The sequence below is a fragment of the Pseudoliparis swirei genome, chromosome 17, assembly GCF_029220125.1.
Source record: "Pseudoliparis swirei isolate HS2019 ecotype Mariana Trench chromosome 17, NWPU_hadal_v1, whole genome shotgun sequence".
NCBI classification, from domain to species: Eukaryota; Metazoa; Chordata; class Actinopteri; order Perciformes; family Liparidae; genus Pseudoliparis; species Pseudoliparis swirei.
The window spans coordinates 13,254,600-13,280,483 of record NC_079404.1 but is presented as its reverse complement, the minus strand read 5'-3'; the positions used below and the strand labels follow the sequence as shown (position 1 = coordinate 13,280,483).

General features: G+C 42.2%; 1 protein-coding gene across 1 annotated transcript; it reads right to left on the bottom strand.

Moving 5' to 3' along the window:
* Positions 1-2,940: 2,940 nt before the first annotated feature.
* On the bottom strand, positions 2,941-19,002 carry crtac1b (cartilage acidic protein 1b). The gene is made up of 14 exons (XM_056435748.1): positions 18,818-19,002; positions 16,298-16,494; positions 15,841-15,977; positions 13,513-13,669; positions 11,247-11,381; positions 10,978-11,120; positions 8,114-8,250; positions 5,973-6,055; positions 5,635-5,735; positions 5,361-5,529; positions 4,719-4,864; positions 3,910-3,952; positions 3,667-3,810; positions 2,941-3,389 (listed from the first exon to the last, which is right to left on the bottom strand). Exons 1-14 carry the CDS (start codon positions 19,000-19,002, stop codon positions 3,262-3,264), a joined length of 1,905 nt encoding a protein of 634 aa, XP_056291723.1. The 3' UTR covers positions 2,941-3,261.
* Positions 19,003-25,884: the final 6,882 nt, after the last annotated feature.

Genomic DNA, 25,884 nt, shown 5'->3' with positions numbered 1-25,884 from the left:
CTACAACAAAGCCCAACGCATCACCAGAACTATGCCTGCTCTGGCCTGAAGGCACAGGAGAGTTTGCACACTGCACCACTCACTCCCCTGCTCGCTAGTTTGCATCAGGGACAAGCTCGTTTTCACAAAACTAAGGAGAAAGCATTTGTGCAGACTCATTGGCTGCAGTTAAACGAGATGGCCACTATATACAAACAGATTTATACCGATTTTTCTTCTCGTCTCCTTCTGTTCCTTTTTTTCTGCTCATTTCTGTACAGGACAAACATTTTCTTAACATATTCATCAATTTATCTGATCTTATGTCTTTTTTTTAACGCTTTGTGACGTGTGTACATTGTGCAGTTGCTGCTTGTGGGATGTTTTGTGATTAGTTGTCTGAAGAATTTGGGTTATTCTTCCATATGGAGCACATGCTCATTTACAAACAGACCGCGAACATACACACACACACACACTAGTCCAAACCCCCTGATACACACTAAACATTGTGTTCCAGGTTCTTTGCAGTTCATTTCAGCAGAAAGAAACACAGCTGGAGCGTATAGGAGAAAACATAGCTGAGGCAGTGACCATGACGCACACACATACACACACACACACAGAGCATCCATCCTGTAGGTCGTTGAGCATTAGCATTATCCAGTGACACTGTTCAGGTACAGTTTAAGAATTTCAGAGTGAAAAAGTTACCTTTCTCTGTTTTGTAGTTTATAATAAACGTGTTTTTCTGCCTTTTTGTATTCACATAAAACCACTCTATCCCCAAAACATGTAACTCTTTATAGGCATGTCTAAAGTGGTTTCGTAAAATAATCCATCACTTAATATTGTTTTTTCATTTATTTATTTCAGCGTTGCTTCATATTTTGAATAAACTGAATAAATTCACTGGACACAGAAAGCTTCATATCTTGAATTTTATAATGGCCTGCGACTTCAGAGACCCCACGTTTGAATGGCCACACAGTAAATGCTGTAAACAGTGTGTGTGTTTGCATATGGCATGAACATTAAGAGTTGTCAAATACAACCAGCAATCTTCAGTGTTATCCTTTTTCTGCTGGACGAACTTCAAATTGAAATGACTCAACCCATTTCAACACATGTATAGAAAAAGATACAAACTGGATTCACAAAACCATGTATTTGACAATAGATAACCACATTGTTATTTTGTTTGTGGAGAGAATGTAAGCAATAAGATGAAAACACAGATTTGTATGTATTTTAAAGCGTGCAATAAAACACTTGTGGATCTTACTGTTCATGCAAACTCAGAGCTTACATATAATAAGTTCAAGTCGGACCCAAGAGTGTGATTCAGACTACAAAAAATTTACCCTCTCTTTGAAATAAAATCTTTACAGCTACCCCAGGTCAACCACTTTGACAATTATTTTTCATTTGAATGCGCAAACATTCAAATGAGAAATATTGGACGTGATGTTGGTCTCTCTCTCCTTCACAGACTCTTTGGCTTACACAGAGAGCATGACAACATCGTACCCATCAGACATCTGTGGTGAGTCATTTATTTGCTGTGACACGTCCATCATTGTTTGGTTATTAGTTTTTTTTAATGCTCAGTTGCCTCTCGGTTTTCGTTAAAAAAACATCTCAGAGAGAAATAAGTTCAGTCTATAAACCTCAACTGAAATGTTTGATATTTACAGGTGGCCTCTGTGGTTTAGGTCCAGCTCATTAGCAGCCTCGGGGACTGATGTCAGTCTGGTGCTGCTTCATGAATGGAATGTGTGAGGTTTTTGTCAATATATTTCCAAAATATATAACACTTGCCTCAGCGAGGGAGAAATCAATAAATCATCACACACAGTTAGTGCTTGGCCAACACTCGATGAATCTACCCTCTGCTGTGACGGGGGTTGCTAACTCTGGATAGGATGATTGTGTCGTGTAGTTTCTGCAGTGCGGTGAGGAGAGGAAAGGGTCGTCAATTTATCATTAACATTCAATATTTTTAGTAGATGTTGACTCAATATCTACAATTCATAGGAGGAATCTGGTGATATTTTTACCTTAAAAATGCAATGAATTGACCTTACTAAAAGAGTTTATTTCTCTGTTCTTCAGACCTTAAAAACACATCAGTGAGCCACACTGTTGAGTGACACGTGCATTCATTACAATGAATTTGGTTATTGTAGTTAATTTCTGTACAACATCCTGCTGCCATAAATAGCACAGCAAAGTGTTTCCCAATTGAGTAATATTTGCTCATGTATAAGAAATTAAGGAGACTGGTAATAACATAATAGGGAAAATAACAAACCTTATCCTTTAAAATCTAGTATTATGTTGGAAAAAACAATTTATTTCAGGAAAAAAATCGTGGTTCATTAAAATCCACATTTTCTTGCTCATTTTCCATTAATAAGCATTAATATATTTGGGATTTATATTTTCTGTATATATTGTAAGCTGAGGCTCATTTAAAATGGACAGTTGAGATGTTTGTGGCAAATTATTTTAAAAAAAAATGCAAAATAAATTATTTTTCAAGGGCACCATTCCAGGTATACTTCAAATAAATACAATGTGGACCTGCCTATTCTTGTGCTCACACACACACATACACGTGTGTTTATATTCTTCAGTGTGCTGTATTATTATTAATAGGTAACAAAGCGTTTCCTACCATCGGAGACAGAAGGTCTGGCATATGTTCCTCTACCGACTGCCTCTTTGGGCACAGTACACTCACACGCACACAGAGCCTAAAGCTCAGAGACGTGGTGTTCCTCCACATCCCAGAAAGCCCATCATAAGAAAGAGAGGGGCATTGTAAGGATTAACATAGTGGCATTGTTGAGATACAGATGAGGCCTCAGCGTGTCTCTAATGGATGTGGTCTGTGAGCCAGTAGATCTGTCTGCTCTACTGTACGTGCAGAGGTTTATACACTCCAGCTCCACTTATTGACTTGGCCTCCGTTCAGGTCCAACTAAGATAAGTGCCAGGTGATGACATGAGGGCTCTGCAACTGCGACACAGATAGTTCTGAACATCGTAGCTCCCAGCGAGCATGCTCCTTGTGTGTTTCTTTATAGTCCAGAGGGGGCCGGGAGCCAAAAGGTGACACATAGCAGCGGTGAGGAGGGGGTCCAGGCTGTAAACAACTGATGAAAAGCAATAGCAGAGATCCACAAAGGAGAAGAAAGAGTAAAGAGAAAAGTTTGCTCCGAGAGTTTCTGTACATCCCCGTTTAGCATTGGAGAGAAGGGGAGGCGAGAGTGACGGCTACAGTAGTCCAGTCAGGAGGTGGTTAGAGACGAGTGGGAGCACAGAGACGGGGAGCATCCAGAAAGAAAGGCCTGAACACTTGCGTTCCCCGGAGGACCGCGTCCCCCCAAAGTAAGCCACCTGGGCTGCGGAGAAAGAGGCAAAACAGAGGGCAGGGAAAAGTAAGCCTACATCTGCGTCTTTATGGCTGAAAGAGAGCTCACATGGGGGAGTTAGTCATGCAAGACAGCGGGGTGCAGAGGGGGGGGGACAGTCGGAGGAATGCTAGCACCTCTAAGCCTTTACTCAAAACCAGAGTAATTAAGGCAGCTTAAGGCTTCTCATTCTCTGGCAGTGCTTGCTTTGTTCTCCTGATCTTTGTAATCCAGCTAAATCTACCCCGACTCTGCCAGGACCACTCACCCACACAGGCTGACCCATCGTCGTTGGGCTCAAAGCCCTGGTTGCATCTCCTCTTGGCGCGGCACTTATAGCTGCCATACGTGTTGGTGCAGACAGGCCGGTCAGAGGGGCAAACAGTGGGAAACTCGGTACACTCATCTTTATCTGAGGGAGGGAGGGAGGGAGGGAGGGAAAGATGCTTTTTGTCTTGATTTAAAATGAGGACACCAGGAAGTGATCAACAGAAACATCTTTGTGTCTTACCTGTGCAACGGCCATTCTCATTCAGTGCAAAGCCATGACCACACTGTAAGACACAGTCAGTCTAATTAGAAACAATGTTTTTCAATAAAAGAAATCCATAAAATGGCTGGCAAATAAAGGGAAAAACTTAAACATAACTAATGCAGATGCTTTCGTTCAGATTAGGGGTCGTTGTTTGGATCCACTTAGAAAAATTCTTCTGACCAACAAAGTTCTTCTGAGGGATCAACTTCATTCTAAAAGTAAATATTTCTGTGGTGAGGGGAGCGCTCTGTGAATCATACACTATGACATGGCCTTCACACCTTACATTTTATGTTGTTCTTTTCTTTACTTACTTGTCACCCAACTGAAGCATATTTAAGTTATTGTGATGCCATATTTTTTTGAGTGGGAGAGACACACTGATCCCTATGAACCAAGCAAATCTTCACTTTCTGTGCAATGTTTTCAGTCTTTCTATGCGAGAATATTAAAAAAATGTACATAACACAATTTAATTGTGAAATATGCAACATACTTTATCAGCACACCAACTTAAATAATCAGGGAACTAAACATTTACTTCTGTTTATTTTTGTTTTAGTTACAAGATGAGTAAATAAAGCAGATAATGCACTTCAGTTCAAATTGTGCTTCCTGTCCTCAAAGACATTGAGACTCTATGAGTTCCTTTGAGCGCCCTCATCTCAGTGCAATGCTTAAATGAGCACCAAAGAAGTGATTCTCTCCTCATCTGCACATCATGGCTAAACCTACAAAACGACCTTTGAGATTATGAGGATTATGTAGCATGAATCACGCTGTACCTCTATTTCCACAGTAGGAGTGACTTCTTCCTCATCTCTTGGATAGTGGATCTCCAGCACCGTGTTGATGTCTGAAGGCTCCAGTGGTCGCGCAGCTGAACGACCGTCTGGCCAGTACACTTCGACATTGGTGGCAACATCCTTACCTGGTCCGACAAACAGAACAGACGCAATACACACACACAGAGGAACATGCACGTGTCCTTTAGTCATTCTCAGGGGCTCAGAAAGCGTCCTCCCGTTTGTCCTCCGAGTTTGCTCCCACAGATAACGTATCGTTTCCCGTGGGTCTCCAGTCAGAGTGGAAGTATTAAAACAATGCTTTCCACAAGGTACTCTCTGTTCATTCTGTCCATTTCCCTTTTCTATCTATCCATACCGAGCTAAAACGAAGAGCATTGCTGAAATGGTAAGTTAATTGATCAATTGATCAATCAACAGAGACCCAATCAACAACATGATGTCTGTTGTGCAAATATGGCAAACATTTTCTGGTTTAAACAGCTCAAATTGAATGTTTCTTTTCCTACATTTATATAATTGTAAAGTGAATAACATTGGGCTTTAGTAAGATGTGCAATCTGAAGATGTCATTAATTGGCCATAGTTTTGTGTCTTTTTATGGTTAAAATAAAAACGTACCAAGGCCAAAGTGGGCAACGGGCTCCATCTCACACAGGTACCCCGAGCCACCGTCGATGATCCGAGTGTGTGGGCCGCTCTTTTTAGTGTACAACACCACTTTAGCTCCTCTGGCGAAAGCACCAAACTTGGTCCTGGGAATCACTCGGAGCCAGGCGTTTGTTGTCCCCTAAAACGCAGACGGAATGAGCAAAGGGAGGATTATGGTGAAGATTACACGACGCTGAGAGTCATGCTGATTTTGAGGCTTTTTAAACGTCCCACAAACACTGACCTGGTTGACTTTGTAGACAGAGAGCGGCTGTGCTGCACTTTCACCATGAGAAATCAGCAGTTCCAGACGGCCATCGCCGTCAAAATCTGTGACTACAGCTCCTGTAACGATGCAGCTGAACACTTCAGGAAACGGCCTACATAACATTTGATATCCTCATGCAGGGGAGCATCATTGTTCAACAGTCATAGAACTAATTATGTGGAACACGTCTTTTTATGAAGCACGCGAGGAGGCCCCGGTGGCGCTCTGGTGCCATCTAACGGTGAGACGTTGTGACAGCAGGCATGAGGCTGTTCTTCACTGCTTGTCAGACGGCTGTCCGTTCTGCCACTCACCGGTTCCCCGTCCTTCAGGCTCTGCTGCATCTCCAACATTCAACTCTTCTATTTGGGGGTCTCCGTGCTCTCTCCTGCTCACCCTATCAAATCAATAGCACAGCAATTACTCATCAAAACACTGTAAAACATTAATACTAATGCCACTGCATCCGTATAAGTAGTGTTGGAAAGTACCTACGTTCATTTAATCAAGTTCTGTTACATTTTTAAATAGGCCGCCTACATTTATTTGACAATTAGAGTTACTCTATTGAGTTTGGAAAAACAAAACAAGTGATCAGTATATAAAATATAATCTACTGTTATGAAGTAAACTACCTAAGAATACGTAAAGTATAAGCCAAATGAGTTCCCCTCAACGAGTTGCGGAATTAAATTGTTGCTTGCATGTTTATACATCATTGAAAGTGCTCTATTAATTTAATTTATATAATACATATAGGGCCCTACATTTTGCTGACAATACTTGTATAATACTTGTATTTGCCTCGAAATGTTTATTCAAATATTAATAGAGACATAACACATAATATGATATTTTTGCAGTGTTTAGTTTAGTTTAGTTTAGTTTATTTCGATCATCAATAATATACAAAAATCAAAATTTCAACAAAAGAAGAAAGTGGCTGACCGAAAGGGTCAAGGCTGAAGCTATCAAGTTTATAAGTGCCCTAACCTATGTTTTCATGAAAATACTTATTTTAGAGAACCATATACATATACCTATATATATATATACATATAAACATATACACATGCATACAAATTCACACACCCATATAAACATATATACACACACATAAATACACATACCTACATATACATAAAACAATCAACAAAACAAAAACAAAACAAAAAGTGTGGTATTACTTATTCTTTTTATTCAAGCAAAGTATCTCAATACTTCATTCTCTACTTTATTGAAGACTCAAATGTCAACTGACATGACAGACAAAAGGTCAGATCAACAGATACTATACATAATTAAGCTCCCTTTTTCTATTTGCAGTTATGCTTTAACAATGTTTGACAAATAATGAGCTAATGAACGCCAGAGAAATACATAATTTAGTTAGTCCCCTTTTTATTTAATACACCTCTTCTTTTATGATTATGAGTGTTATTATGTGTTGATACATACTCTAAAGTACATATTCATTTTGTTGTATTTATTTATTACTTATTAATCTTTCAATATTATTGTTTGTGGTTTTATTGGATTGTTATTTTAATTTTCATGAAAAGCATTTGGTAAAAAGTTCTTAGCACTAGAACTCTGGCGGTCATCCAGGATTCATAGAACCATAGTTACATACGTAACTTGCGTTTAGTACCTTATGCTTTAGTGACAAAGCATTTCTATATCCAAGTTTTCTCAAGTTCTAATTTAATTACACAGCGGAGTAATGTGCTGATCCTGTGTCTGTTAAATCCCTCAACCCGCTAAATATTGATTAGTCATAGTAGAAATTAATTAGCTTTGGCACAAGAGTTTGCACTTTTCAGTGCCAAAGAGCAGAGTTATATTAGCTGATTCATCTTCACACTCTAGAGCCACAGGCTGGGAGCAGTGACCCCTGATGGACATCATCGTGTCCAGAAAGACAAATCCTCTTCCAGTGACTTGGCCGGAAGGAATATTAAGATCCAGTAAACCTCTGGGGCTTACAATGATTATTGATAATCAGTATGAATTGACCCACCAGCTTATGGCAACTTCCATCATGACTTCTACATCCCAAGAAAAATATGCCAGATCAGTTTTGTATTCAGACAGGATGGGTTTATTCTACTATTAAGACCTAACAATGTGTATCTTATACACACTGTTGCATTTTAAAGACAGAGTTAATTAATATTATCTAGAGAGGAAGCGAAACCGTGATCCAAAAAGTAACCTAAAACTGTCTTAATGAAAGAGTCATTCATGTGTGGAGGAGGCGGGATGCCAGACTAGATAAGTATCCTTGGCTGGGAATTTTAAAGTCTTGTCACGTTTTAGAATAATAAATCAAGACACAAGAGTAGTCCATTAAGCTCATGATCTATTATTAAATAGCTATTAAACCATAGTATCATACTTGTGGAACATGTGTATGTCTATATGTATGTGTCTTGTGTTGTTTCCGTGTGAGGACCTGAAGAGCCTGTTGGCGGAGGGGCCCCTGTAGGCGATGTTATTGAAGAAGACCTCCATCTCGTTGTCATTGTCAAAGTCAGCAACTATGACGGTGCGAACCGGGGACGGCATAGAAAACTTCTGGGATGCAATGTCCTGAGAAAGAAAGAAAAGACATGGTACATCAGTGAAACACACTCACACACACACACACACACATGCATTTACTGAAGCCAAACAAGAGGATGAGGTTCACAGACAGAGGGTAAAGTGTGATGTCTGCTTGCCGTTTCCACGCGGCCAACGTGACGTCACGCCGTCAGACACGGCCATTTGCGAGGGTTCCTGTTGGTCTATTATTAGCTGTCTTTGCGCATCCACCATTTTCTAACTTCGTGGATGTGGATGGGCAAGGACAACTAAAGAGTTTGCCGCGAGGAGAAACCTACGTGGAGTATAAAAGATCCAAAAGTGTCCTGTTATGGTTCCACGTCAGCACATGTCCGTGTGGAAAGTAGAAACCTGTTGTCATTTCAGTTTGCACCCTCTACGTGTCATAAAGATGACGCTAGCTGAGAGCAGGAACAACAAAAGCAACTACATCGGCCCGTGTGGCCAGCTGCATAGTTGCCGTTGAAATGGAGCTCAAGCGCTCGTTGCTGTAGTTTCGTTGCACTGGGAACAGGCTGAAGGCATTTCGGAACGGGGTGAAACTAAATCATGTGATTGATTGACGCTTCACGGCATCATTGGAGCGCTAAAGAAAAGTCGTGACCAGCCCAACTTTGTTTTTGAAGCGCGTCCCGCCGGTCTCGTGTTGGCTGTCAGCTTGAGGCTTCCATTAAAAATGACTTGTTGCTATGTCACCCGTAGCGTGAGCAAAGCAATGGTGGCTAGAGATACTGTCCCATGACATGAAGGTCACAAGTTCAATCTCCACAACATGTAAATCATAACCAGTCCTTGAGTTTCGACGTTGATCCGTCACCTGCTCACTCACTCACTGTAAATTACTCTGGATGATGAGCATCATCTAAAGCCTAAAGATCAGAACAAAGTAGAAGAGTTTTTGCACAAGAAAGTAACGGATATCTCTCCGCTCCAGTGACACGGTGATAAGTCGGGGAAGAGTTATAGAGCAGCCCTTCACTCCCTCCAGTATTTACTCCCTGTTTTAATTATAAGGCTCATAAAGCCGGGGCTAGGGAGGGCTCACAGTGACCTTCTGCTTCTCAGGTGAAGGAGAGGGGATGGCCAGATGAGGGCCACGAGGGAGGCACAGTTCTACATTTACTATATTACAAGGTGGATAAAGAGATGTGCCATGAAGAATGATAAAGGGATTCTTACCAAATACGGAGCACAGAAAAATGACATTCAAAGGATAAGAGTGGACATGGTTTGAGAAAGAAATAAGATTTTTTTCCTACAATGTTTTGTTTTTTAAAGAAATGAATAAATTATAGCATAATTGTGTTTATTTGAAAGCATACCTTGTATAATATTGAATTCAATTATTATTTGGTTATTTGGAATAATATCTTTAAATACTTACGATAAATCTGTGGGTGGGATTTTTTCATGTGTGTTAAACCTACTGCATGGAAAACCTCAGCAATAGATTTTAATTAAAACAAAAACAGGCCTAATCTGCACTTTCTACAGCCCAGGCAAGCTGCTGTTTCAGCCCAATTTAATTAGCGGTTTACTGGAGTGATACAGTAGCTTCATTATAAATGCCTAAGGTCAACACGGCTGGGAGGAGTGTCAGCTTGTGTGGGGGGGAGGGGGAAGGGGTCTTAAATGTGTTTGGGATTTGTGGTTTTACAATATTGGTTTAAAAAAAAAAAAACAGCTAGATAATTCAATTAGTCTGCATTGTCTGGAAACTGCATTGTCTATGTGTGTGTGCGTGTGTGCCATACTGATAGAATTGTCTCTGGGCTAAGCATCACACATTAACCCCTTATTTGACCCCTATAAAGATGTCTCGTGTGACGTTTATCTCTTTGGGAAAAGATGCAGTCGCAGCTGCTGATAGATAAATCTTCGGGCACGAAAACCTTCAAAGATTTACACGCACAGAGCCCGTCTCTGTGTTCAACGCTATTAACCGCACTGCACGAACACACATACACTGCTTGCTGTTTCACAGGAGTTGTATATAGTCCAGTTGATTGAGTAAATCACCGTCCGTCCGTCCGTCTTTAATTCCCACTCAATTCCAAAGTGAGCCAGCACCGACTTGTGCTAATTCACAAGCAATCTGTTAGCATTGATAACTCTCGTGATTCACGGAGTTAATAGATGAGACTTGCTGTCTATGCGCTGCTTGTTCATTAGACATTGATTCTGGACGGAGAAGAAGAGAGAGAGAACCACAACCTCACTCTAAAATGCTTCTACCTGATACCCTGAGGGGGAAATCACTCCATACAAAGACTATCGACTCTGAATGAGTGCTGGGTACTCTGGATTATCCACAGACAGACCTGTAAATAATTTTCATTGGAAACAACACATTTGGTCATTTGATCCTTTGGGTTAACCGATGATAAGCTTGATGATATGCTTCAAACAACATGCTTGTTTGTTTGTCTGGTTACTTTGAATTGTGTAACTTTCCAAAAACAACAATCCGACTCATCTACTCAGCTACTGGCCTGGTGTGTGGAGGTGTGATAGTTATTACAGTTCTAACTCCTCTCTCAAGCCCCTCTTGCTCACTCTTCATACACTATATTGCCGTCACTTTTTCGCCCGATCAATTGAAATAGTGTGCCCTTATTCTTTTTAATTTATGTCTTGCCGGCAGCAGATATTGATTCAGATTTCGGTTCACATTTTTGTGCATGAGTAGTACCCAGGATTGACTGGACCCACCTTGAACTTCTGTTTGCGGTTATTGAGCTGCATATACAGGCGATGAGGTCCATTCCAGTTTCCATAGACGATGTCTGTCTTGCCGTCACGGTTGAAGTCTGCCAGAGCAACCCCTCTGCCATGCTGCATTGGGTCCTCCACGCCTACAGGTGAATGGTACGACACTCAATCAAACAATGAAGCATACCTCGTGGCCTGTTTTTGCAGGATTTGTCAGTGATTAACTGATTCAAGGCTATGATCTGTTAAACTGTCCATGTTCCTCTTACCAGCCTGCTGCGCCACATCAGTAAAGGTTCCATCTCCGTTGTTCCTAAACAGGAAGTTGGGACCGTACTCGTTGTCGCAAAAGACATCGGACAGGGTTTGACTGACAATGGGCCCCACCACGACACCCCGCCCCCCTGCACCAACGGAGACAATGAGACAGTTGAACAGAGTGTGAACACACAGTTTTTGTAAATTGAGGCAGGATCGGTGAAACAACAGAGGGAGAGAGATCAGCGCGACAACAAAAGTGAACGGCGAGAGATCATTACTGTCTTTCCAGGCCATTTCCTCCAAGCATGGCAGGTCTCTGCTGACACAGACACTGACTCTGATAGGCTACACACACACACACACACACACACACACACACACACACACACACATATGCACAAGCACAAAGAAATAAAAAGAATGCAAAGATGCAACACACATGCTCATACTCTATTGTGTTAAAGCTAACAGTCATTACCTTCGCATTGAAAATGCGGAAGGTTATGTTTTGATCGCCGTGTATTTATTTATTTATTTATTTGTATGCGCATTATTCGCATAACACAAAAAGTATTAAACCGAACCGCATGAAATTCGGTGGGATGATTGGTTATTATCCGGGGACCATTTGATTAGATTTTGGGATCGATCGGGTCAAAGGTCAAGGTCATGAAAAGGTCAAAATCTTCTTTTTACCATAGCGCGGTCAATTTCTATCCAATTGGCTACTAATGCCAAAATGTTCATAATTCAATGCCCAATCTTGTGATATGCGAAGGTATGCGCTCTACCGAGTGCCCGTTCTAGTTTTCTTATGAAAAGATCGTTGTGACTGTTCTATGCATCTCCAATGACATTCTATGAAGTGAAGTATCTCCATAAAGTGTCTCATCTGAGACCGGCGGAGTATAATTATGGAGTTGAACGGGCTTTAATTGCCCTTCCAGTATGCAGAGTAAGTGCTGTGTGTCAGGACTCTACTGATTTACTGGCCCGCTCCATCAGCACAGACAAATATCACTTGCCCCCTATGGCCATAAAGCACTGATGTCCCTCCAGAGATATGTAACCATTAGATATGCAACTTTGCTGCCTGTCCCTCTCCTCTGATTAACGTCGGTTTGATGACAAAGCCATCCACAGTACATCATTCACAGCAAATCTGGGCTGGCTAACCCGGCCCCTCTGGTGACTTAGAAGTCTTAGATGACATCTTGAATGTAAAATGATACATTGATGATGAAGATTGATTCTGTTGTTCTCAAATACAAAGTTGTCTCCCCGTTTTTGCAATAAAGTATCAGAGACGCAGCGCTATTATCAAAGAAACTAATTGCAGTGAAATCATTCATTTTGGCTTTTATTGTTCTCCTCTTTGATAGCAAAACAGGTATCCATCACAGGGTTAAGTTTATGAGGTGATGAATTTCAGTGCTACTTGTGAAGTATAATAAAATAAATGTCAAGGTCATCCATTCAGTTTCAAAAGCCATTAAATGTCAGTTCAGGTCTTTACTTCTCACAACTACAAGAGATTAAGAAACAATTAAAACACATTCAACATTTAAGACAAGAGTAGCCATTAGGTCAACTAAAAATGTCCAACAGGAACGGATGTTTTTAACCAGGGATTTTACTGGCGACTCAAATCCTCAGTAGGAGGGTCAGGACTCAGGAGTGATTATTTGACCAATCTCTGAAACAACATCAGACACTTTCTGTCAACATTAAAAACATTTAACCTCTGCAGAAACACTTTCAAAGTGACGGGAGCTGATAAAATGCACATACAATACAGCGTGCTGTAGTGACATACGTAGTAGTATCCACACCTTCAGAAGTCTGGGTAACCACAGCAGGCCGTGATGGATGCCATCTCTGGGCCGTTGAGCTGGTCTGATGTATGTGTGTGTCGCCCTTCGCCTTCGCTTCCCTGACTTTGGCTGGAGTAAACAGCTGACAGGGTCAAAAGAGCCCTCTCTCTCTCTCTCTCTCTCTCTCTCTCTCTCTCTCTCTCTCTCTCTTACTTTTCTCACACTTACACTCATCTTTTTCTCTTTCAATCACTTGCTTCTTTCGTTTTTTCCTCACCTGGCATCCCTCCAGCACCCTCTCTGTCCTGGAGTCCTATATTTCAGACTCCATGAGTACAGCACATGCTCTTAGCATCCTCTACAGATGTCTGTGTAAATCAGACCACATGCTGGATGAAGGTCTACATCTCACACACACACGCACACACACACACACACACAGTCATTTCAGCATACCTACCGGTGAACTTATTGACTCCGGCCTGCTCTGCCACGTTGGAAAGGGCAATGATGCCCTTTGAAACATCGCTGGCTGCCTCATCCATTTCAATAAGAGCATGAGGACCCACGTTGCCACTCGCATAGTTGGCTATGTAGATGGCATATCGGCCTGTACCCTGGAGGACAAGAAAACGAAACGGTTTACATTTAGATTGAAGAAATTCAGAATTTAAAAATACCTTGAGCACTCCCCTCTCTGTCCTTAGCTCCTCCCACCAGACAAACAGTCATGTGCACACTCTTTATACAGTTTATATACAAGTGCCAGTCATTAATTTCAAAGATCATCCAGAAATTATTGGGACAGCTTCCTACCTTTGCTGGCGCTCATAAGCATGTTGGTTCCAGGATACGTAAATATGCTCTTGAAGATATTTTTTCACTTAAAACTGTAAAAACATATTTTCTTTCCGTCAAATTTGTCTCATTTGTTTCCAAATTGTTGTTTGATATACATTGATTGGACAATTCACTATAGCTGATTTTTCTCAAACAGTCAAATACAATACAGTAGTTTTGAGTAAACTAAAACAGGATCTTTTTCTTTGCTATTTGTGTGAATAGTATGCAGTTTCACCTTTTCCCAATCAACCCTTTTATTTTCCCTGTATCTCCCTTTACCCTATACCCTCTCTCTCAGCCTCTCTCCCTACTCCTTCTTCTGCCTCCCTTTGGAGATTAATTTCACACTCCATTATCTGTCAGAGTCCCTGCAGACACAAACTCACAGACGGAACCACACTAATAGACTACACACTGGATTCCAATGAGCTTTCCCACCGGGCCTAACATATTTCAATCAATACAAACACATGCACATGTACAAACACACACATATACTTACACACCATTCCACTCATAACTTTACTGTATTTTTACAGGACAAGAAAAGCAAATGAGTCTAGTTGATGTAAATGTCATGAAGCGTCACATTATGGCCTGCTGAGGTGGGAGCGCACACACACACATACACACACACACACCCCCCCCCCCCCCCCAGCCCCACATGCAGACACACACACAGTCAGGCTCTTGACAAAATGAGAATTAAATACAATGAAAGACCTGAAGGCCACTGGCAGTTACTTAACAAACTTAAAAGTCAATGATTTTTCAATAAGTCTTCACCCAAGGCTAATTTCTGTCACTGGAATTGGCATTGTGAATAGTGTGACATGCATGCCTGCAAAGTGCATGCAGGTGCCCTTTACACAGTCGTTACGGCTATCACTGAAAATGCTGAATGAGCTACCACGGCTAATGTAGCAATCCAATTTTGGGGTTTTAAAAGCTCATTTAAATTATTCTGGCTTTTAAAATCCACTTATTATCACAATCTCGCCACTGCCTGCCATCGCAAAGTGAACTGATCAATCAGTTCAAAGTGAGTCCCCTCGATATGTCACCTTCATCACTTTGTTGAAGACAAATGATGGGACGTCTAGTTCAAGGATACTGGGAGTGATGAAACAGTTAGATGACCAATTATCCCTCTTCTTTCTGAATGATAACAGATTATTTATGAGCAAGACCAAACACGCTTGCGACCTAACCGATTTCACAGCATGCTCTGGTTTTGGCCGATGCAACCCGCCGTCGTTCCAAATCAGTTGTAATAAAAATGTGCTCAGCAATAGGAAAATGTATTCTCTCTCCCTCAGTCTGCATGGGAGAACACACATCATTGTTTTGGCGTCCTCTAAAAGCATTATTCCATTAAAAGCAAATATCTTTCTAATCAGTCTGGCAGCTGCAAAACCTATTCGTGTTCAGTGAGATGGGACTTTGGTTAAAAAAAACTATTGTAATCCCTACTCTCCTCTTCCCACTATCACTTTCTTTATCCCGTCCCCTGATTGGAAGTGAGAACTGTATGCGTGTGTGTGAGATAAGAGACAAAGACAGAGAGTGTCAGTCAGAGAGAGAAAAAAAGGGAGTGTAGAGAGGGAAAGAGGGAGGAAGAGAACGGGAAAGAGACTGAGAGAAAGTGCTACGGGCAGAAAGCAGTAGTGTGCAGTCATCACTCCTCCCCTCGTACGATGTTCTATAAAACAAACGAGCCCTGGCTTCTGTAATTACACTGGTGCGATGGACAGAAGAGAGAAAATGGCAAACCATTCCCCCAAATGAACTGTCATAGCACATGCAGAGAAGGGCGGCGTAGGCAGGGCATGAGTTATCACTGGTAAACAAACAGAAGCACCCATGCATGTAGGCAGAAGACACTCTGGGGAGTGTGTGTGTGTGCGTGCGTGTGTGTGCGTGCGTGTGTGTGTGTGTGTCGTACCTTTCTGTCCACACAGGCCACTGAGCGCCCAGCCATTCGGTTGGCCACGTCTCTGTGTTCGTTAATGTCATCGTTCAGCAGATCTTCAAAGCGTCCATTACGGAACTTAAACAGCTTGTCAGAGTACGTTGCCTGACCTTGATGCGGAGAGACGCAGAATTCAGGACAGGCAAAGATTGTTGGGAGAGTAAGAAATTGTTATGCAATAAAAAAAAACGTGGTGATTGCAAACACGAGATGTGAGGCGTTGAAGTTTTGACACTGTGCACTCTGTAGCTCTCCGATTGATTAATAGCAGCACAATCTGTTATCTGATGAAGATAAGCTTCATATCTGCATACTGATTCTCTGGCTTTGTCACCATACAAGAAAAGACGCACAACCTTTGTGAGAGTGTGTGCACATATGCTTTATTTCTGTGAATTTGTACCAGTGTGTGTGAAAACATGGACTGTACCAGAGAAGGCGTTATTGGTGTTGAGGACATAAATCTCCTCTCGACCGTCTCCATCGATGTCGCACGCTGTCACTCCGATGGCGTTGCCTTGGCGGTCTCTCAGGGCGTAGAACGGCGAGCTGCGGTTGTCAACAGCGATGTTGACAAGCCTTTTCTGCTGCTTGTTGTATTTCAGCACCAGGTTTGGGCCGTTGTAGCTGTCAACAGGCCCCAATGGCACAGCTGTTACATTTACATTACAGAAGAGACTTAATCATGGAGGGGGATAGTTCTACAAATCATAAGTAGTGATTAATGTTGCCTAAAAACTTTATTTTTTCATTTGTAGGTGAGATTGCCAGACTTTGTAGCCTGATGGTCACTTCTGCTTGAGACTACACGCCACTTTATCCACTATCTCTAAACAAACTGTCCGCATGTAATGGAAGTGGAATTGCATTATGAGCAGTGTATTGTTTCGACAAGTAAATATGCATGTGATCAAACAGTTTATATCTCTGTTTCTGCTGCATTAATTTGACTTTTTTTTTTTTTATGGAAGATGCACTTATTGCAATTCTTTTGGCCGATTCAGATTTCCGATTTTCAGTTTTTTTAACCCTTGTGTTGCCTTAGGGTCATTTTGACCCGAATCAATGTTTCACCCTCCTGTTACCTTTATATTTACTAACATATTTTACCCTTTGGGTTCAATTTGACGCCAGCAATTAAAACCTCCAGAAAATTATTAGAATTAATATTGTTTTCCAAGTTTAAGTGTGAGGCACTTTATGTTTGTTTGGTGACTACCGAAAGAACACCGACATTAAACATTGAATGGGGTCAAATTAATCCTAAGGCGGGGGGAGGGTGTAATATTGATTCGGGTCAAAATGACCCTAAGGCAACACAAGGGTTAAGTCAGACCAGCAGATTCATATTTGTCCTGATTCCCATTTTCTTTCCAAGAACAACAATCGACAGTAACGCCACAAACTAACTTTTTCACCAAAGTCCCAAACAACTATTTCGTCTGTGCAAAGTCACTGTAAACCATACAAATTATAAATGTTATCTTTGCTTAGATGTAGGGTTGACAGATCATAACCCTCTCTGTAATATCTAATTTATGTTGCTGAGAAAAAATAGTGTTAGAATTTATCTTCACCAAATTCTCATACTTATTTTTTGACATGTTGCAAGCTTGTCTTGCTCACTCCGAGGAACTTCCACATCGATTGGTACATGTGTGTCTGTGTGTGTGTGTGTGTGTGTGTGTGTGTGTGTGTGTGTGTGTGTGTGTGTGTGTGTGTGTGTTTGTATGTGTGTGTCTGTGTGTCTTCGTTGCTCTGACATTACAGTCTGCAAAGTAGTTCCCTGCACTAAAATAAAAAAACACTCTGCATGTTTTACAATCAGTTTACATGTTTACAATCGGCATAACTAATTCTCTTTCAGTCCTCCTTTCATTACACCGGGGTCATTACGGTCACGCAGAGGGCAGCTTGATGCATATTATCTCCATACAAAAGGTTCACACAAGGTTATGATTTAGGCAACATAACCACTTGGGCTTAAATAATGTGCTTGAAGCCAGACCGCCAGGAGATATGTTTGACATAATATGTTAGTGACAATGAGAGTGACAGCAATCTAAATCTTTAGAAATAAATTAAATGTACACTTTCATTGATCCCCGTGGGGAAATTCTTCTCTGCATTTGACCCATCCTTAGTTATTAAGGAGTGTTTGCAGCGAAGTGCCCAGGGAGCAACTGGGGGTTCAGTGTCTTGCTCAAAGACACTTCAACATGCAACTTATGGGGAGAGCGGGGATCAAACCGGGTAGCTTGTGGTTATGGGACAACCACTCACCCCCATGAGCTACAGCTGACCCCTTCAAACACTCTTCTTATTTCTAACAGTCTGATCACGAGTGAATTGTCAAACCAAAGTGGAACCGCAGTGACTTCATATGGCTTGTCCCCCCCTTCATCTATACAATAAAAAGTGTAAGAGCAATATAAAGTGAAACACTCAACCCTATGATTCTTCTAATCCTAATGAAATGACATTCTCGATGAGGTTTAGTGATGCCTTCCTGTCCAGGATACCTGCTGAATTGGGTGTCTGAGCTAAATGACATTTATTAAGCACGGTCATTTTGGCCCATCTATATTCTGTTAAGCATTGGGAAATTCATTGCCGCTTCACTGGATAGAGGCAGGCTTGCCAAACTGTTCCCATCAATGGCGCTCTATCCAATCACATCAATTTTCATCAGCTGAGTGAGCCTCGGGGCACACAACCATCTCTTGTCTTTTAGTCTTTTGCCTTTGTCTTCAACCTTTAGCTTGGAACATGTCCTTTTATTTCAGCCTCTGATTTAGAGTTAGATATCACTCATCACTTAATTAATTGCTGTAATAGTGTGTCATGAAAAAATCATTGCGCTTGGGATATGAAAGATTTTAGTACGCATTAAGGATGCATAAAAAGTAACGAAAGGCCGCTTTGCACCACCCGCCTCCTCCTTGCTCACCCAGCTACAAACATCTCCAGGCCTCCGTCCCCGTCGACGTCGGTGACGGCCACGCCGTAGTTGAGCTGGGTGGGGTTGTTGTCATAGTCGGGAGGAAGGACGGTCTTTGTTATAGCTGAGAACATGGGCTCTGATCGCTGAGCCGAGAAGATGGAAGGCAGGAACATAACCAGCCACAACAACATCCTCACCTTAAAGGGAAAACACAACATCTGTTTAACAGCTGACCTAGAGGAGGGCTACTGTCATGCACTTTGTCTATTGCTGCTTCAAAAACCTCCGAAATGCATTTTCCAAAGAGCAAAAGTGCAGCAATAATAGGTTTGAATTAAACAATTAGAACAATGCTGCTGCTGTTCATCTGTAGAAAACACACACATATCCGACAAATTCACACACATTACTCTTCGACTGAACGACTTGTCCTGGCTGTTGAGGCAAATGAGAATCAAATCAAAACCGTAAGTCACACACTTGCAAAATGCAACACACGCTCTTGTTGCTAATTCTCCAAATCCATCGTGAGGCCAACATCAGCGGATAGTTGGCAGAGCTTCCTCCTATACTCAGACAGAAAGATGAAGATATACCACCACAATCAGCAGCGCTCTGTAGGGTTAGATCTGAACAACCCATCACAGGCAGACGGCTGACGAATTACAGGACAGAAAATCCATACACGGAGCAAGGCATTAGCCAGAGGCCAAGTGAACAACACGGAGGAAACCAATGATGTGATATAACAGAACCAAGGTGCTGTTTCCTCAGAGACGGGGACCAAGTCTAAACTGAGAAAGCTTTTTTGGATGAAAGGCCTGTGTGATGTATAAGTGTCCTTTTAGTGGCCAGCAGATAAAAAGTGAACATGGAGGGATTGATCCAATCGACTTGTGAAGTGCAGGCAGGTAGAGGTGAGCTTTCTGATGCTCAAACTGAAAAGAGAGAAGAGAAACTTGAGTGAGGGGACAAAGGAAAGAGAAAGGTCACCTCACTTAGGCTAAAATAAAACGCTCATCACCAACAGCGCTGCAAACCTTCACACACACACACACACACACACTCACACACTTAATGGCTGACTACTTGATGTGCTACGCCAGTGGATTTATGAGCGCAGCCCTTGCCATAGTGCTCATTCTATCTGTAATGCCATTGAGCCGTTCCCATCTCTGCTTCCACAAAATTCCCATTTTCTTCGCCATGTGTCCAGGTGATGTATGGCTCTTTAACATCTCCCTCAACAATTCAATTTAAGATAAAACCGCATCGCCGTTTGAGTAATACTTTCAAAAGTACGTCGGCAGGGAGAGGAAGCACCTCCGCTGACACCTGCATAAATATGGGCTAATGCTAGCTCTGCTGGCAGGCGGCGCGGTGATAAGGCCGACTGGAGAGCTGGTAGTGATGTGTAGACTGTGGCTGTTAGCAACAAGGGTTAATTAACAACACTGGTTGCTCAAGATGAGGCGGTTTCTCCCTATTAGAGCTGATGTGATGACAAATGGGCTGGACAGTCCCCATCTACAGCAGGCAGCTTTGCAGGCTGTCCCCTATTCTCCATGGCAGATAGCTATAAATTAAAAGAGAAGGAAAAGGAAACTTTGAAGGTAAAAAGAAAATCGGGTGAAAAGGGTTAGCTCTTTAAGTACTTTTTGTATATGAGGATGCACATAAATCCTTTTAAGACCAAACTACGACTCTGAAATAATAATCACAGGTGGGCAGCTGAACTTTAATGCCTGGAGATCCTGGCAAACTCAGCACTTTATTTTACTCAGCACTTTACTTTATTTTCCCCCTGTATAATTAGTATTAGTTTTTAGTATTTTGTTTTGTGTTTTATATTTATTTTCATTGATGCTCTGATCTGCACCGCTGCTGTGATTTTTGAAATGTCCCCACTGTGGGACAAATAAAGGAATATCATATCATATGATATAAGGATAATATATGACAAGACTTTATTCCCATGATAGCTGGATAGATGGATGGATGGATGGATGGATAGATAGATAGATAGCTAGACAGAGAGACAGACAGACATATATATATATATAGATAGATAGATAGATGGATGGGACATTCCAGAGCTAGACCCGTCAACACATGTGGGCATCTAATACCCCCCAAAAAAAGGCATTATACAAATATAAACATGGACAGGCATGGATGAGGCATCAGTCAGTGTGTAGTTGTTGTACTGTACAGCTTATTCACTTATTATAGGCTTCTGTTTTAACTTCTAATTGATACAGGCACAAAGGAGCACTTAACCCGATTCAATGTGCAGCACTGAGCTCTGCATTGTCTGCCTGGTAGCTGCTCACACTGAGCGTACAGACTTCTCTGTACCTGGTTAACTACACACTCGTCACAGACAGACAGAAGATTATCATATTTCTTACCGAGGATTTTCACCGCAGCGTGATCATTCTAAATTTCAAGGGTGCATAAAGGATTGCAAACTATTAAGTTATTCCATTCCTGATTGCATTCTGCAGAACGGCTTGATAAAACAATAACATATGACTCTTTGTGACAAAGACATTCTCTGGAGCAGCGAGAACAGATCCAGTCAACATGAATATTTCAGTTTAAAGTGCTATCCACGTAGGCACTAATTTACTAATCGGACTTAATTTGTGTAATTGGATGGTTGTGTGTAACCACCGGTCTGTGATCACCAACTTCAACTGTAGCATATATCAGTTCAACCTCTGTCTGAAAGAGAAACAGTGAAATGTTCCCAATAATTAAGCCGTAGGAGGTAATAACTGGAGAGAAGAGGGATGTAGAAAAAGGATAGATTGGAATCATTGGGAACCGGTCGGATCAAATGGTGGGGTACTGAATCATCCCTTCAAGGACACATAGTTGCTTTGCCCTACATTCCCTGCAGTAAGGTAAGGACACCCCACTTGAGTCGCCAAGTTAAGTTGCAATGGGACTTTTCAAGATTTGACGCACTCGTATGATGTTATATGTGCGGGATCAACACCAGTACCAAAACAACACCAGGAAGCCTCAAATAAAGTCATTTGTAGTATAAACCGCCATTAAATAGCCTTGGAAAAAAATTGTTGTTCGAAGCAGAGAAATGTTTGTGATTTGGTTATTTATGTTGGCATTAAGAGGCCATTACCACAGCGTGCAACATCAGCATGAGCTTTCTGAAGCGATCAAGCCCAACTCTGATCCTGATAACACTGCGACAAAGAGCCAGCAACATCTTCTGTTTCAAACACACACTTCCAGAGGCTCTTCTCTGTGAAGGACACCCTCACTGCAGGACACACACACACACACACACACAAAGTGCTGCACCAGACCCGGTGAATTACACTGAGCAGTCACACCGAGCATCAACAATTGCCATTAACGTTAAGATCCAATTCATCCGTCATTTACCAGAGTGGATATCAGACAATAGAACCCCTCATTCCAGCAAAGAGTGCAACAACTCGTTAAGCAGCTGCTTTACGGCCAAACACAGATCACATCGCTTTAAACATGGTATATGTAATGGACAACTTATTAGTCAGTTTTGATAGTTGTAGAAGTTTTCATGAAAAGTTACACTCTTGATACATGATACTGAATAACTTTATAATGTATGATGTGTAATAGTGTGCATAATAATAACAATTTAGTAATAATAGTGTTATTATATCTAGCTACAATCTTTAGTATTTGTCAAATATTAAATAGATACAATACACAATTCGAAATAAATAAAAGTGAAAAGTAGAAATTGTTGAGAAAAAATCCAGAGTGTGAAGCAGAAATTAATCCACGCAGGTGATATTAAAAATCAGCTATTACGACCTATCTGAATATAAACTGACAGTCAAGCATTTTAATCTGTTGAATTTGTATTTGCTCTGTGCAGGAAGTTGTAATCTAATCCGGCAATCAACTTTCTACCGGCTGTCTCTGCAGCAGATTCCTGCGGAGCGCGACAGTCATCCTGAACCCGGAGGAAGGCAGCATGCAGCATGCAGCTTCAGCAGCAACAAACTCAGGTACTCACAGATGCAGAGACGCTCGGAAACCCCGAATCCTCCAGCGATTGACAGCAGCCGGGAGAGAGAGAGCAAGAGAGAGAGAGGGAGAGAGAAACGGTAGTCAGTTTATTTTGCAGTGGATGCCGCAGTTATCTCAGGGGTTTCCCCACTTATTCCCTTTACACAACTTCCAAAAGATTTGCTTTATGAAATTACTTGTGTGATATTTGAGCCAATCGCCGGAGACCGTGTGCAATATTTAAACACACAGCCAATAGCAGCGCTGGATAGCAGTGAGTGGGCGTGTCCCCATGTGCTCATTATAATTATATCAGCGGGGCGCAGCTGGGATGGAGATGCAGCCCATACATTCTGGTGTCTTTTATTAATGAAAAATAATATATTTACACGTGGACCAGCTAGTGAAAATGAATTAGCTATGATTATATTATATATTCATACCTACTTACAATTATATCTGCCTCCCCTCCCCCCAAAGACTGTAGTTTGTAAACAACACATTACACATACAATACAAATCTGTTCATGCAAAATACATTTTTATTTTCATCATCAGAAAGTCTTTTTCACTTGTGAATATTCTTATTTATATTAACAAAAAAAAGAGTATGTCCTTAAAGGTTTTAGTTTGATGTATTAATAACCTGAGTGAAGAAGTTATTAATGTTAAGAAAGGAAACAATTCCGTAAACTCTCTTTTACGTGATCTAAGAAGAACCAGAGATCTGTTTTAAGTAGTTAAAGGAATAAAACAGCCCTACATTTGCATAAAGCAGAGCAAGCACCAATAGTAATGATCCTCAAAATAATAAATCATTTTTTGTTGGACCAAGATTCAAGATTCAAGATTCAAGATGTTTTATTTGTCACATACACACACAGGGTGTGCAGTGAAATGAAAGTGGCAATGCTCAGCAGGAATGTGCAAGGGCAACAAGTACACACTATTTACAATAAAAAACAACAACACAATATTTACAGTAAGTGTGTGTGTGTGTGTGTGTGTGTGTGTGTGTGTGTGTGTGTGTGTGCCTAAGAGGGGCAGTTGTGTGGGTCTATGTGGGGGTCCTGGTGAGGTCGGAGTTCACAGTCCTGATGGCCTGAGGAAAGAAACTCCGTCTCAGTCTCTCTGTTCTTGCAGCGTGACTACGGAGGCGCCTGCCTGACCGCAGCAGCTGAAACAGTCTGTTGTTGGGGTGGTGAGGATCCTTCATGATCCTGCCGGCTCTGGTTCTGCACCTCCTGGTGTACAAGTCCTGCAGGGTGGGGAGTGTAGTTCCAATAGTGCGTTCAGCCGAACGCACTACTCTCTGCAGAGCCTTCCTGTCCTGAGCGGAGCAGTTGCCAAACCAGGCTGTGATGCTTCCTGTCAGGACGCTCTCTACAGCTCCAGAGTAGAAGGACTGAAGGATCCTCTGGGAAACTTTAAATTTCCTCAGCTGCCTGAGGTGGTAGGCGCTGCCTTGCCTTTCTCACCAGAGTGTCTGTGTTCGTTGACCATGTCAGATCCTCGGTGATGTGGACTCCCAGGTATTTATACCCGCTCACCCTCTCCACAGTAGTCCCGTTAATCCCCAGTGGTGAGTACGTCCTCTGTTGTTGTACCCTCCTAAAGTCCACAATCAGCTCCTTAGTTTTGGTGACATTCATGATGAGGCTGTTGTCCTGGCACCAGAGTGACAGATCAGCAACTTCCTCCAGGTAGGCCTTCTCGTCGTTGTCGGAGATCAGGCCCACCACCACTGTGTCATCCGCAAACTTGATGATGGTGTTGAGCTGAACCTGGCCACACAGTCATGTGTGTACAGGAGTACAGTAGGGGCTGAGGACGCAACCCTGGGGATCCTGTGTTCAGGGTGAGGGATTTGAGGTGTGTCTGCCCACCCTGAGCACCTCTGGCCTTGCGGTCAGCAAGTCCAGGATCCAAGCAGACAGGCGACTGTTCAGTCCCAGCTCAAGCAGCTTGCCGGCCAGTCTGGAGGGACTATGGTGTTGAAAGCTGAACTATAATCAATGAACAGCAGTCTCACATAGCCCGCCCTCTGGCTGTCCAGATGAGAGAGTGTGGTGTGCAGTACCTGGGAGACAGCATCATCCGTGGATCTGTTTGGGCGATAAGCAAACTGCAGCGGGTCCATGGAGGAAGGGAGGAAGGCGCAGATGTAGTCCTTTATCAGCCTCTCAAAGCATTTCATGACCACCGAGGTGAGGGCCACCGGTCGGTAGTCATTCATACATGCTGGAGAAGCATTCTTGGGCACAGGGACAATAGTGGATCTCTTGAAGCAGGCGGGGACCACGGACTCAGCCAGGGAGAGGTTGAATATTGTGGTGAACACTGGAGCTAGCTGGTTAGCACAGGTCTTCAGTACTCGCCCAGATATGCCATCTGGACCTGCAGCTTTCCTGGTGTTCACCCTCAACAGAGCCCTCCTCACACTGTGCTCGGTCACAGAGAGTGTGTGTTCATCCCCAAAAAGTTAGTGTTCTGTCTTATAACAGTCACACGTGTGTGTGTGTGTGTGTGTGTGTGTGTGTGTGTGTGTGTGTGTGAGAGACAGAGAGAGAGGGAGAGAGAGAGAGAGCGTTTGCAGGTTTACTGCTGCCAAATCCTTATGTCATGCTCCACTGAGTCCAGCCTCCCTGAGACCCCCAATGAAATGAGTTGTGTGTGAGAGAGAGAGAGAGTGAGTGTGTGCGTGGTTGTGCACAGCCTGGTGAAATGAGATGTTCACATCCCAAGGACGTCTTCCACCATAATTTAAACTCACTGGTGCTGGAAGACTTCAAACTAAAAGTGCTGAAGTCATAAACCAGTGCACTTCTGTCTTTACTGTTATTGTCTGTGATCTACTGGTGTGAATCCACCAGCAGGTGCTGTGACTCAAACAATGCAAATACTACAACAGACATGTTAAGCGTCTCCATGCTGTGATTACTACATATTTTCTCCGGGCTATAAAATTAAGTTAATGACCCAAAGTGAACACTGCTTTTACTGGTTTTCATTGCTCTTGTTACAGTTTATCACCAAGATTTACA

What these genes read in the sequence shown, in the direction of transcription:
- crtac1b (XM_056435748.1), bottom strand. Translation starts at nt 19,002, where the DNA reads ATGTTGTTGTGGCTGGTTATGTTCCTGCCTTCCATCTTCTCGGCTCAG. An exon ending in CTGTCTACAAAGTCAACCAG is followed by an intron (nt 5,530 to 5,634) that starts GTCAGTGTTTGT and finishes TCTGCGTTTTAG; the next exon opens with GGGACAACAAACGCCTGGCT. An exon ending in CGTTGCCCACTTTGGCCTTG is followed by an intron (nt 4,865 to 5,360) that starts GTACGTTTTTAT and finishes TTGTCGGACCAG; the next exon opens with GTAAGGATGTTGCCACCAAT.